This window comes from Juglans regia, chromosome 8 (assembly GCF_001411555.2).
Source record: "Juglans regia cultivar Chandler chromosome 8, Walnut 2.0, whole genome shotgun sequence".
Lineage (NCBI taxonomy): Eukaryota > Viridiplantae > Streptophyta > Magnoliopsida > Fagales > Juglandaceae > Juglans > Juglans regia.
Genome location: NC_049908.1, coordinates 4,695,079 through 4,710,260, shown reverse-complemented (window position 1 = coordinate 4,710,260; position 15,182 = coordinate 4,695,079). Strand labels below are relative to the sequence as shown.

At 34.0% G+C, this 15,182-nt stretch overlaps 1 protein-coding gene across 1 annotated transcript; it reads right to left on the bottom strand.

Moving 5' to 3' along the window:
* Nucleotides 1-551: 551 nt before the first annotated feature.
* On the bottom strand, nucleotides 552-1,783 carry LOC109003746. Its single transcript, XM_018982024.2, has 2 exons — nucleotides 1,499-1,783; nucleotides 552-1,311 (listed from the first exon to the last, which is right to left on the bottom strand). Exons 1-2 carry the CDS (start codon nucleotides 1,709-1,711, stop codon nucleotides 835-837), a joined length of 690 nt encoding a protein of 229 aa, XP_018837569.1. The 5' UTR covers nucleotides 1,712-1,783; the 3' UTR covers nucleotides 552-834.
* Nucleotides 1,784-15,182: the final 13,399 nt, after the last annotated feature.

Here is a 15,182-nt window from a genome sequence, read left to right as displayed (position 1 = left end):
TAGTGGTATGGAAAATGGGATGGGAATGCTATAAGGACTGTGGTCTGTGTTGCAATAGCTTCCAATTATATGAAATCACAGAGAGAGAGAGAGAGAGAGAGAGAGTGGATTCCCTTTTCTTACTATATTTATATATATATATATATATATATATATCAACTTTGATATTTACAAGAATTTAAGTTACGCCTAAATTAAGAGTAAAGAGGATAGATACCCTTTGTTCTAGTTTGGTTCGTTTAATGAATGAAGCTGAATTCGAGTCAATAACACATTCATCTTCCTATACGGGTTTGGCTAATTTTCTCTAAAATAAATGTGTATGGGAAACGTGGAATAATATATATATATATATATATATATATATATATATATACACACACTGTATGCGTCGGATCATTTTGATGATGGTCTTTGGACCGAGTGGTTGTCTATATTCTTATCCTGGAGGAGAACTTCTTCAGCTCTTTACCATCCTATCCTAAGTACAGGAACGGGGACACTGCAATTTAGCGGGTCGTCACCTTCTACGTACCAGACAAGATCATGCATTAGACAAATTTCGGGCAATAAAACGTTAAAAACATTCGTATACTCGTACCATTTATACAACTCTCTCTCTCTCTCTCTCTCTCTCTCTGTCTGTGACTCTGAGAAGTCTTTTCTTTTCAATCGTAGAGCTAGGTGGAAAAACTAAAGCCAGCAAATTAAGGCCTCTCTAGCCAGCAAGATACTTCACTTTTAAAGACAGATTCAATTGTACGTAAGCATACGTGAGTTGAGGGCCTTGAGCAGATCCCAAACCCTAACAACTAAAACTTTTTGCTTAATTTACTAGCACAAGAGAGTAGTACACCTTCTCTTGAATAGAGTTGGAGGGCTCTGATCTGGTGGGTGCATGAATTTGCAGTTAGGGCAAGCAGGTGATGACTTGCACAGCATGACCAACATGTGACAGTGTGTGCACACAGTTGCTACCATCTCTTGGCGATCCTCTTCGAGCGTCAACCACCATGGACTCTGCACGGTGGTGCTGCCGCTGCCTCCCGAGTTTTTCTCTTGTCTGCTGAATTCCATAGACATGTGATGATCATTTGAACCACGTGCGGGCCTACCTGAAGTAGGCTTGGTGAAATTGTCGTCCGCTTGGCTTTTTCTGTGTGATTCGCATGGTAGGGTCAGTTGGAGGTCTAAGCTCATATGCTCATGATCATGATCATCATCCGGAGTAGCTGGCTCACTAGGGCTCCTTCTTGGATCCCTAGATGTCCTCTTCTGGGTCCTTGTGTTGTAGAAGTGTATCTGACCTGACTGCATACACCAAGAACGGCAGTACTAATTTGGTTAAGTTATTTCGAATTATCTATGTGCTATTCTGGCTTGAGAACAATACCCAGAAAGCTGGTTTACACTTATAGTAGAGGAGTATCGACAGTCTTGCAATATTATTGTTGTAATTGAATGATCAATTAACAAGCTTGCATTGGGGTATATATACCTGGATATCAAGGCATCGTTGCCATTCTAGAGGTAATGGAGTCTCGAGGTGTAGCTCGATATCGAGTATGGATGTTGTGCTTTCCATTTTTGATTGCTTCTCGAAAATCTGTTCGGCTTTTGAACCTTCCAACTTTCTCTTCTTTGATAAATTCTCCAACTCCGGGATTGCCTTTCTTGGATTTGGAGAAAGGGCTGGTTGCAAGGAAACCATCGCTTCACTCCAAAGACTTCTATCTCTCTCTCTCTCTCTCTCTCTCTCTCACAGACTAATAGTGATGAAACGGTGAAAATGTTTTGCTGGTTATATAGGCCGAGTTCAACTATAACTGCGGGACAGAATCTAATATTGGAGCAAACTTTAATTGAATGTTGGACTAGAAGGGCTTGTCCTACCTATGCATGACGTGCTTGCTTGTTGGCTCTTCTTCAATGACTTGGCAGCTCCTAGCCTGCTCTTAAATTTTAGGATGTGAAATCCTAACCAACTTAATTGGAAGTATGTATATGCTCCCTCTCCCCACCTTAATCATGAAGATCTCTTAGAATAAATGTGAGGAAGAGATACATACATATGTTGTATGTATGTTATAAAAAAAAAAAGAGAGAGGAAGAGATACATACATAAAATGATCGAGTTTTACAATATATATTTATAATTGTCTATGTGAAAATTTTCAAATATCATTAAATACTTAATTACTTTGCATATGTGTCTTAAATTTCGTTACAGGTCTTAAATTTCGTTACAGGTCTTAAATTTCGGACAAAAACTCGAAAATATTAATTGATTATTATTAGCTCTTTGGTAACCTCTTGCTCTGCTTTTACTAAACAGCCGCGCGCATGCCCTGATTTTGATGCCACCCAAAGTACGTACCCAATAGGCCAATATCCCCAACCAGCTTGGTGATATTAATGTGAAATGAATTTGGAGTCATGAGAGATTAAGCCAAACCGAAAAGCCAAAGGCCAAAGATTTCGTTTAATGAGAGGCGGTGAAGGTGGGGAAAAAAGAGACGGTAGAGGTGTGGAAGGTTCATTAAATGTGGGGAGTCTGTATACAGTTGAAGGAAAGCCTTGAATGCTATGGATCTTTAATGTAGACAATAACTCCAACTTCCACAATTGGGTCACTCAAAAAACTAAGACTTTTAAAGCTCTCAACACCCCTCTTCAGCCATTTAAAACAAAACTACACCAATCGACGACGTCCTTTAATATTTATTATTATTCACTCGGCCCCCAAGAACTGAGCTTTAAAAGCTCCCAACCCTCTATCGGCTATTAAATCAACCGATTCCCATGATCAGTTCATTTCTCAATTAATCTCCAGCTCCAACTGTATTTCGTCTACTTTTATACATGCAGTATAGTACTAAGGGATTTATCTCAGCTCCTTTGGATAAGGATACCATATACAGATATATATATATATATATATATAATATTTGTTTTTATCTCCTTTATTTATCATCTTCTTGGCCAACATGCAAACTGATCAGCACATGAGTACTACTCAATGACCTTATGCCGTGATAAAGGGTTTGCAATTGTCACTCGCAATACGGTGTACAAGACAACAAAAGAGATGCTGTATTGTGGGCTTTTTCGAGTAAATTACACTGTTTGGCAAAAGATCTAACAAACACATCATGGATTAGGCGAAAAGGGTGTCAGCCAAATTTCACCAACTATAAATGAGTTGGTGAGGGATCCTAAAACTTATATGGTCCTCGAATCTTTATATAATAGCATAAATACAAAGCTGCCCATTTTATTAGTTAATCCAGTAGATATAGGACAGAGGGTAGTACTCTAATTATAAGGTATAGCCACCCAAAAAAAAAGAAGGCATATATAGCCACCAAAATTCAAAAAATGAGATGATGAAAATAATTAAAAGAAAGCAATATTGCTGGATCAAGGGACCCAAACCATTTAAAGCATTGAGAAGGAGAGACAGAGGGTTCACTTCAAGTAAGTCCACCTGCCTTCATTAATTCCATCTTGAATTCACTTAAATGCAGAATTCAAGGATGACCATTGAAACAATATCTTTGCTTTCTTCAACATCTTTCTTCGTCACTCTCATCACCTGTTTAATGCTCCCAACCCACCTCTCCTTCCCTTCATTTATGCTTTTTCTGTAAGCCTCTCTTCCTTTCTCGATCTCCCTCTTTAAAACTACCTATATATCTTTCATTCATGGCCTCAAAGTTTCAACCACTCCTCCCATACACATATATATAAGAATAAATGTTAAAGAGTCTAATAATGTAATTATCATACGACTAGTCAATTTCGCAAATTAAAATCCTTAATTGCAAGTTGTCCCACCAAAAGAAAAATCATGTCAGAACTGCATGCCTCGCCAAATTAAAATATCTGAGAATATATAAGTATCGTAGTGAGAAGTGCATGAAAGAAATATGGAAAGCGGTGGTTTGAGCCGACAATTTGGTTGGTGTGTTTATATTTTCCTAACAAAGCTATGTATAACAAAAGGTGATTTACGGGATTGTACTCTCTGCCTTGAATGGCTTACGAGAGATTGTATTTATAGAATAATCTATTTACAAGATAGAATCTGTTACAGTATTTATTATTCAAAAGATGATAAAGATTATCTCCTATGAACGTGAGCTTGAGACGACGGTATCCGAATGCTTGGGATGGAGTTGGACTCGGAGCTAGTGTCTTTGAATCTGAATTGGCCTTATCCTTATCATGTCGCTGCAAGTTCAACGGGGGAGACCTCACGTTGAGCTTGTCACGCAGATAGGAGAAACAAATAGAAACCAGTGGTTTAGTGAGCACATCAGTAATTTGATCCTTACTTGATAGGAACCGAACATCCAAAATTTTTTTTTAACTTTCTCGCGAACAAAATGGTAATCAATTTCCACGTGCTTTGTATGAGCATGAAATACTAGATTAGCTGCCAAAAAAGTCGCTCATATGTTGTCACACCATAAGATTGGACGAGAAGGAATAAAAATCTAAACTTCACGAAGCAAAGATAATAGCCATAAGGTCTCGGCAGTAGCGTGACCAACAACACGATATTCTACCTCGGTGCTTGATCGAGCCACGGTAGGCTACTTTTTGGAGCTCTATGAAATAAGGTTGTGGCCATAGTATATGCAGTAGCCAGAAGTGGACTTACAATCGTCAAGTGAGCTAGCCTAGTCCGCATCAGAATAGACTGAGAGCTGTGTGGGTGGGCTAGGCTTGATGAGTAAACTGAAATCAATAGAAAATCTAAGGTACCTCAGTATCCATTTAACGGGAGTCCAGTGGATGTTCGTTGGCTTGTGCATGAATTGGCATACTTTATTCACTGCAAAGGAGATATCTGGGCGAGTGAGAGATAGATAATGAATGGCTCCCACCATGCTGCGAAATAAAGTCTCATTAGGACAAGGGTTGCCATCAAAAAGCGGTAACTGCTGAGAGGAGGACATGGGAGAGGAAACTGGCTTAGCCTCAATCATGTTCAATAGATTAAGGATGTACTACCTCTCAGAAAGAAGAATACCCCATGAAACTGAGATGACCTCCATGCCTAAAAAAATAATTTAATGGCCCCAAGTCATTTACTGCAAAGTAACAATTCAGCTGAGCAAGAAGATGAATGATGGCACCTGCGTTTGAACCTGTGATTAAGATTTCATCGGCATACATACATTGTAAGAGAGTCAGAGGCATAAACAAATAAAGAAGTGTTTGACTGAGAATTAATAAATCCAAGATCCACCAGTTTGTTACTAAGACGTGAAAACCAAGCCCGTGGGGCTTGTTCATTTCTCAAACGGACCCCATCACCGGCCTCTAGATTTGAAAGAACTTTCCATTTTTCAAAAAAACATTTTTTTTATCTAACTCAATACTTACATTTTCCCCTAAATATAAAAAATTATCTTAAATTCTATTTTTTCAAAATCCATTAGTTTTTTTTAATAATCAAATTTTATATGTTTTTATTAATTAATTTACACATGATCATGTGTAAATTAATATCGGTGAGTGCGTAGGTCTCTCGATACCTAAACCATAACATGAACATCTAGTTAAGATTTATTGTGTTTGTACGTTGGTTGTGAAGAAGTAATGAAATGTGTTTGGTTTTTACTTGCATATATACGCATTCCAAGTGATCTTGAAGGTCTAAATACTGCAACATGTTTGACAATAAACATTGTGAAGATGCAGGAAAACAAGCTTTCACTGGTTTGTGAAAGAGTGCTTCATAGGTGTTTGGCACCAACAGCTGGTGGTGAGGGATGTGACAACAAGTGTACCCAACAATTAATTGGCATACATTCATCAGGTGTTTTCTTTATCACAACACTTGGTTCCCATGTTTCCGAACTTCCAACTCCTCTTTAATTAGATGCTAATTGTTGTTGATGATGATGTTTTTCGATATTATGGTATGCAAATATAATGTAACACTATTTGGAAATTATGGGTTTTCATAGCTAGTTTCATACATATCATGATCAGTAGGAAATTAGGAATGCCTATATATAGATTAAAAATATATACCTTACTGATATATAGATAATTTTCAATACTTTTTTACATTAGATTAAAAATATATATCCTACTGATATCAGTTAAGATAAATATGGGGTTATTAGTTACATCTCAAATGTTGGACATTACTATTAGATAGCTAGCTAGAATTCATCATGGTTCATGTACATGATTTTTTGTCCTAGATCTTTTGGTTTAGAATGTAAAAAAAGGTTTTAAATACTAAACATTAATAGCAAAAAATATGGGGCTATTCGCTGGGTTGTTCGTGTGCAACTAAATTCTCAAGAAAAAATGTCACTTTGAAGATTTGCAAATGTTGGATATTTCTTTTGCGCAGCTCATGTACTAGGCAATCTATATTTGGGTGATAACACAGTTCCAGAGAGCTAGAGTGTTTGCTGCTCAATCACCAGGCCTGCCTCATCAATGATCGATGTGCAAAGTTGTGGATCAACGTCCACCCACCATTTGTTTTCATATTTGTTTTAACTGGATAGACATTTGTATTGGGGAGGTTTTCTGTACTTTAAAGCTTGTAAGAGACATGATTAGCTGCTCCCATTTGTAGTACTTAATTGCCTCTAGAATTAATGCACCATATGCCAGTGTATAGTAGTAACCTTAAGGTTGGTTGATGTACTAATGTATTGATGTATTGGATGGAAACTTGAATTTAATTTATATATATGCTATTATGGTCTTTGTATTGGATTAATGTACTATTTGGTAATATTGTAAATGAGTTCTTCGACAGGAAATTAGGTACCCTAAAAAAAATGATGCATTTTATATACTGGTTTGGTAGCAAGGTCAAAAATCCATTCGCGGCGATTTCCAGTTCGCTGTGAATAAAATTTCCAAACAAGAATTTTTTTTGCGGCGATGAAATCTGGTCGTGAAAGAGTAGCAAATTCGTTCAGGATTTTGGCGGCGAAAAGATTTCGTTGCAAAAACGTGTATGGCGATGAAAACTTGTCATCGTAAAAAACTATTCACCCCATTGAACCATTCGTGGCAGACTTGGGGGACGGTGTGTGGGTCTATTACTGCGAATTTAACCGCCGCTAGTAATAATTACGGCGATTAATGGGACGTGAAAAATATTATTGCGGCGATTCCTTAACACGCTGCAAATGAGTGGGAATATATTGCAGCGACTTTCAGCGTATTAGCGATGACGTGAAACACTGCAACAACATATTCGCAGCGATATGACATTGGGATCCCAATGATATTTGCGGCGTACTTAACAATATCTGCTGCGAAATTTTTTGCCATAAATAAATCTTTTTCGCGTCAATATTTTGGTTTCGTTGGGTAATATTTTAAATGAGTCAACAATTGCGACGAACTTCCGGTACAGCATAAATCGCTACTAAATAGTATTTGTGGCGAAAGGTGATGCCGGAAAAGACCAAATTTCTTGTAGTGTTAGATGGAACTAGTTCATGTACTTTGGCCGGATGGGGTCCAATTTGCATGGGTTCGTAAGATCGATCTTTGAGGAGGTCCTACCTTACTGAGCAAACTGAAGTACATGGAGACCATAGAGGTTTGTGGACGGTCGGTGGTGCCAGTTTATTAGGTAAGGTTGTGAAGACTGAAGAGGATGTCTTCAGAAGTCATGTACCCCCCTTCATCTTTATACGTCTAATGAATATTTTTTTAAAGGAAAAGAAAAACTGCATTCATGCATGAATTGCTAGCTGCAGGTGTCATTGAATGCATGCAGCATGAATAATTAGATATGAAGCAATCTTAAATTTCATGGAATTTGAGCACTTTGATATACGTTAATGTGAAAATTAATGCATTTTGTATTTTCGCATGCAATTTATTGCATTAGAAGCAAGCCAGAATCTGGGATGAAATCAAGTAGAACTTTTGTTTGTTCTTAAAGAACATATATAATAAATCATAGAGCATTTACTCACATCCATAATTAATGAAAAAGACTAAAAAAAAAAAAAAACGAGAGACTATCGAATCCTCAACAGATGACAAATAAATAAATAAATCAAATAAAAAAGAAATCAAATCCTATCTATTATATTATATGGGTTTAATGCACATGATCAGCATAGTACGTATTTAATATATTTCTCCTGAAAATGAGGAAGAATTTAAACTTACGACTCATGTCAACCAAAGGGATTTCTTCCTCATCATAAAACACAAACAAAAAATCATTATATATTTGTCCAAAAAATATTCATAGTCGATAGATATGGGTTTTATATATATGTGCTCGATCTCATCATTCATTTGTATTAGTGCGCATATTTGGCGTGCACATTTGACGTGCATCCAACGTTGTCCTATTTAGAGCACTGGCATTGGATTATCCAAATGCCAGTATTTGTAAATATTTGCATAACTTATCTTAAAAATGTCTGCATTGAATTAGCTAAATGCATAATATTATGACTTTGAGCTACAGTGATTTTCTTTCACCGGTCATATTTGGATTAACACTGTAGATAGACCAAATGAGTATTTTATTAAAAAAAAGTACCGTCCAGACTAACTCCCCCTCTCTCCCCCTTTCCCTCGTATTCCCAAGTCCCAAGCCTCCCTCTTTCCCTCCCTCTTCTCTTCGTTTCTCTCCAATTTCCGCACAAAGTCCCCCACTTCTCTCCAATTTCTGCACATCCATCTCTCAAAGAAGAAATCGACGCACATCCATCCTTCTTTCTCTTCCTCTCGGTTTCTATTCTGAGGACAACACGTTAAGCCATCATTGCTTGGAGAACCCTCCAATAATTAACTCCAGCTATGGAGCTGGGTCAGTACACAAAATTGGAGGCCACAAGGCTTACGTTAGTGGCCATCGTCATTCCAAGCTTGCAATCCTACTTGTTTCTGATGTTTATGGTAATTATCCTACGTTATTAATTAAGATATGAGCTATAGAATTGTAAAATATGATAAAAATAAATTAGGTAAAAAAATAAAAAAAAATATTAAATTAATAATATTTTATTATTATTTTAACTAATAGATAGATAATCCAATGTGAGAATTAGTTTTGAGTGGAATAGCTAAATGTAAAATGATGTCATATTATGCAAATTTTACATTTGCATTTGTATAATTCAATGCTAATGCTCTTAGATATACCCAAATTGTAACAATTCATGTAGGCTACTCAATTGGGAGGAGGCTAGCTACTAGAGTGTCAAAAAAATAGAAATAAAAATAAAAGTAAACCTCTTTAGTTTCTAGGGCATTCTAGGGTAAAAAGTCATTAAGGAACATCGAAGTTCCATCCACCGCTTAGAGCACTGGTATTGGCACCCATGACCCATGGGACGCATATTCTGACTGAAAGTCCAAAAGAATACAGAAGGTCTGTTCTGTAGCCACTTTCTTTGATCTGTTGAAAACAGGGGCAGTCCCAATTCCAAATGTAAGTTTTTTTTGGGGGGAATTGGTGGCGTTTCTTTCCTTAAAATTAACTATCCCCAAGAGTTAAAAGGCTCTCTTGTGGTGCTTTCCGTTTGGGTCTTGGGTCTAGCCTTTTTCCTTGCTTGGGCTTAAGGTTTGACCGAGCCCAAGCCTAAGCCTGGAGGATAATTTCATATTACCTTGAATCCAAAGGAATTAGCGTCGTCTCCGGCGAAGAAAGTGCAATAAGGCTGCGATCCAGCCGGCATATATACAAGAGCAAAATCCCTATTTGAAGTGGCGTACTGTACGCAGATGAAAAACTTTTGTGAAAGCGAGAAAATAAGTCGCGAAGTTCACGGCAAGGCACATGCATTAACTTTGGCATGTTGTTCGATCGGATCTTCATATTTCACTTGGAATAATGAGACAGTTGAGAGGACCCTGAACAAGCATATACTCACAATATAAATTAAATAACTAATTTTTTTTTATCAATTTAAATTCTTAAAATAAGTGGTAGCTGAATTCAAATTTCGATTTTATTCTTCGCTTGTCATTAAATTAATAGCTCATATGGATAGTGAGATGAGATAAGGTAAATAAAGTATTGATAGAATATTACATTTTAATATTATTATTATTTAAAAATTTAAAAAATTAAATTATTTATTATATTTTGTATGAAAATTTAAAAAAATAATAATTATGAGATAAAGTAAGATGAATTGAAAGTATTTTTACATACAATAGATACCTAAATATTTTAAGCGTTAATCGTGAGATTTTTTTTTTTTTTTTCGAAACGGTTAATCTTTTGAAAGAATTGTATTGCTATTGAAAAACACAAGCTGAGGTCGATCGCGTTTGTGCCTAGCTCGGACTTTGAGTAGGGATTGCTTAGCTTGTGTACGAGCTTGCTGCATGCACCTACTGTCCTGCTGTCATTATAGCAGCGGGTACAATGGCAAGGCCGAGGGAGATCTAGGCGCCATCACCAGCTGATCATCGCTGTGCTTTTAGCATGCAGTGCGCCATATACATGAACAGTTTCACGCAATTGGTTTGGCTGCAACTACCCCAACCCCCCTGCAGAATTCAAAGCCTGTATTGAATGCACCTTGCCATTTGGGTGGTGCCACCTCTCAGAGGTACACTGGAAGTCTGCAGTTGCCTTTAAGGGAACCTAGAAATTAGAATAAATTTCTCTTTTTTAAAAAATAAATAAATAAAGAAAATGACATCAGAAGAAATGTCCCCATTCTGAAACCCACAAAAAGCCTAAAACGTTTGGGCAGCAAGTTGATTCCACTGGTGTGGCTATTGTCGCCCAGCACGAGGTCTTTCTGGGCCTCAGATTTTTAACATACATTCAGAATGTAAAGAAAACTCTATCCTACAAAAAACCGAAAAAAATTAAAAACATAATACAATGATTTATAAAAATGTTTAGAGGCAGCTAATTTAATTTTCGGGGCATTTGTGAAATGCATTGTATTACTAAATCGTACAGTTATCGTGGCAATAAGTTTTAGCCCACAGAACTTACCTTACATGGATAGTGAAGCCCAACCTCGAAACCAAGCAAGATACGGCCCAAGACGGGCACAGCAATATCAGCCGAGCCACACCAGCAAATAAGGTGCTGCGGCCTAGCACCATGAATGCTGTTAAAAACTAGCTGTCGCTCAGCAAAATTTGGCCCATGCTGCATTTCTCAGTACTTGAAACTTGACAACTGACCGGAAATGGAACTTTTAAATGAACTGAGCCAATAGATGATAGTTGATGATAACTAGAAGGGTGATGCTACAGCCCCCGCTGGGGGCTCCCGCTCGCTGGGGGTGTAGTGTTATTTTACATGTATTTTATTTAAGTAATTTTTTATATAGATCTTTTATTATTTTAAAATATTTTAAAAAAATAAAATAAATTTAAAACATCATTCAGAAAATATTTTCTTAATTAGAAAGTAAAAAAATATATATTAAAAAATACTTTCTTAATCATGAAGTAAAATAAAAAATTATAAAAAATATTTTTAAAAAAATAAAATAAATTTAGAACATCATTAAAAATACTTCCTTAATTAGAAAGTAAAAAAAAATTCATTAAAATATACTTTCTTAATCACGAAGTAAAATAAAAAAATATTTTTTTATGATTTTTTATTTTACTTCGTGATTAAGAAAGTATTTTTTAATAATATTTTGAATTTTTTTATTTTTTAAAAATATTTAAAATTATTAAAAAAATCTATATAAAAAATAATTTTAAAAAAAAACACATAAAAAATACACTAATCTCCAGCGGGAGCTCCAAGCGGGAGATATAGCATTTCCCTCTATTTCTAATGCCTTATATTTCTAGTTAGGGTGGTGCTACAGCCCCCGCTGGGGGCTCCCGCTGGGGCTGTAGTATTATTTAATATATATTTTATTTAAATAATTTTTATATAGATTTTTTAATATTTAAAAATATTTAAAAAAAATAAAATAAAAATAAAATATTATTAAGAAAATATTTTTTAATCCAAAAGTAAAAAATATATATTAAAAAATACTTTCTTAATCACGAAGTAAAATAAAAAATTATAAAAAAATATTTTTTTATAATTTTTTATTTTACTTCATGATTAAGAAAATATTTTTTAATAATATTATAATTTTTTTTTAAAATATTATAATTTTTAAAAATATATAAAAAAATGCTACAGGCCCCAGCGGGAGCCCCCAGCGGGGCATGTAGCATTTTCCTTAGAAATAAGGGTGCTGACTGCTAAAGGTGCTACTAGCCTGCTAGTGTGCCCAGCTTTGACAGCCAAATTTTACATTTTATTTTTTCCTTTTATACATTTTTAAATATTTTTAAAACATAAAAAAAATACTCATATACACTAAAAGTCAATTCTTTAATCATTAAGTAAAATAAATTAAAAAAAATTAAATACATGAGCGGTCAAAATAAAGAGATAAACTCACGTGACATACTAGCATTTTCCTTATAAATAAATAAGGATAGTGCTACCATGCCACCCAAGTTTGCCTACTTGGTGTGCTCTTATACTTTTTTTTAATTTTTTCTTTTAAATATCTTTAAATATTTTTAAAAAATAAAAAAAAATACTAATATATTAATAGTCATTTCTTTAACTATTAAGCAAAAAAAATTAAAAAAATATATGTGAGCGATCAAGGAGATAAACTTAGATGATATAGTATCATTTTCCAATAAATAAATCTGTTATTGAAACTGGCATCTCTATTTGCACACTAGGGAAAGGTGACAATACTTGTTGATGGTTTCTTTTTGTGAAAAGTGATATTCGCATACTAAATGATACATAGACAACTCTTCTACCTATTATTAACCAATCCTGTTTTAAATAAAGAATATTTTTATAAAATAATTTATCAAAAATATTATTTTACATAAATATATATATATATATAAATTGTAAAAAATATTATGTATATATTATTACTTATTGGCAAAATAGGATAAATATCATTTTCAGTACATTAATGCCAATTGTGTGAGATCTATAAATTCTTGAATTTTTAATTCAATGTATATTTTTGTTAAATGTGTTATTTTATTTTATTTATTGGTATTGTAATTTATTTTGATGTCTGACTTGACGTCTCCTGAGTTATCGCAGAGCGACGATAAGAATGGACGAGACGGTAACGCTCTCGTATCGATTTCGTGACCTTTTGGCTGGCGAGGTTAGAGGATACTTGGTCATATACGCGCTGGGTACGGAACTGTGCATCGCTCGTTACGAAATCTCATGCACGAACGTTATCCGTGGTGTGACAATGAGAGCCAGGTCGTGTGGACGGTCCATAGAGGAGACCGTAATGCATGCTTAATAAATAATAGTTATGATTGGGCAAAAATGAAATTTTTGGCGTGAGTGGTTAAAAATAGTATTTTTGGAAAAAATAGAATGTGGTGTTGTTTTATGCATTATATGTCCGTATGGGAACGCGTGATTATTTATGTATATCTTAAATGTTGTTTTGGTTAATTACTTGCTGAGATGTTATAATTTCATTGTGGTGTTTTACCATGCGGTTCAGTTTTATGGTGCCGTAGAGTCTGACGCAAAACCCGAATATGGACATAAGGGATCGACTCCGCCGGAGTTTTGAGTTGCTGAGATTCTGTTCAGCGTTATGAGATTTGTTTCCCTTATGTTATTTCCTGTCTTTACTTTATCTGTCAAATGACTGTATAATTCTTATAAAGTTACTTTACTGTTTTTGAACCATTTTGTTACTTAATAAATAAAGATATTTTATTTCTCTAATGCGAATATTATTTTGTACACTTATTACATGATGTACACACTTTGAGCACTGGTCGTTGGGGTGCATGATCCGTGTTGTCATTATCCCGATGTCACGAACTCCACAAAAATAACACGTGGGGGTGAAGGGCGCCACAAATTGAGTTATGAATAAAATACCATTGTGTGAAATTATTGGCTAGTGTAGAGTAAATTTTGTTAAGAATATAATACAAATAATTAAATCCATCATTCTTTTCTCCCTTTCCTTCTTCTTATTGTATCACGGTGATTTTTGCACACTATTAGAGCTAAGCAAACATTTGATACTATTACTAGAGAAATGTGAAGAATAAAAATTATAAATTACATATTAATTAAGTGAACAAATGTGGTATAAGGCTTTTCCACGCAGAATTTCTATTATTAATATAAGGACCGTACTACTGTGATTGATGAATTAATTAAAGAAGTGGACCGATAAGTATAAATTCACATTTTTTATTTTCATTTTCCTCTTTTCTTTTAATCATTTTTTACACAATTTTAAATATTTTTTAAAAAATAAAAAATAAATATTAATTTACTAATATTCATTTTTTTAATAATTAAGTTAAAAAAATAAAAATAAAAATAAAAAATTTAATCAGTCACTTTTTTCGATTTAACTAGCATTTCCCTTAGAGGACCGTCAATGACTTTTTAAAAAATGAATACATCTTTAAAATTTTAAAAAGATTAAGATAAAATGATTTATATTGATTTCTTCAAAAAGTAAAAGCTTGAACTATGAGCTAAATTAATTTTAAGTATATCTTTAAATTTGAAGATGTATTGTTCATATTTAAAAGTAATATTTTATTGTAAAAATTATCTTAATTACTTTGCCCTTTTTACCTCTCTCGAATGCCCTTTCACTTTAATTAATTAAAAATATATTATTAATTAATATACAGTTAGTGTAATTATAAAATATAAAAAAAATTAAAAAAGTTATTACTAAAAAAATAATATTATATTATTGTTTTGACTAATCTAATATAGAATTATGGCTAGAGAGATTTTAGATTTATGAAAAATATGTATTTTTTATTAAATTTTGAAAATAGATTTGATGAAACTAATATTAGTGCTCTTAATATAATCTTGGCTTTGTGGAGCTAAGGGCATATCCATCCATAAGCTGCTAATTTGGTTCTGATTAGGTTTATACTCTGCTGTAACCTTAATTGGTTTGTGGCACTACGACGGATAATTTTTCCGACAAAACAAATTGCCTTTTTTATTTCAAAACATTTTTTTTACATTCTTAAAAACTTGTTTTAAAACAAATTATAATATCAATAAAAAATAATTACTTATTCATTAAGTAAAAATAAATCAATACATTAATAATCATTTTCTTAATTATTAAATAAAAAAATTTAAACATATTTAAAAAATACTAGGTGAAAGCAAC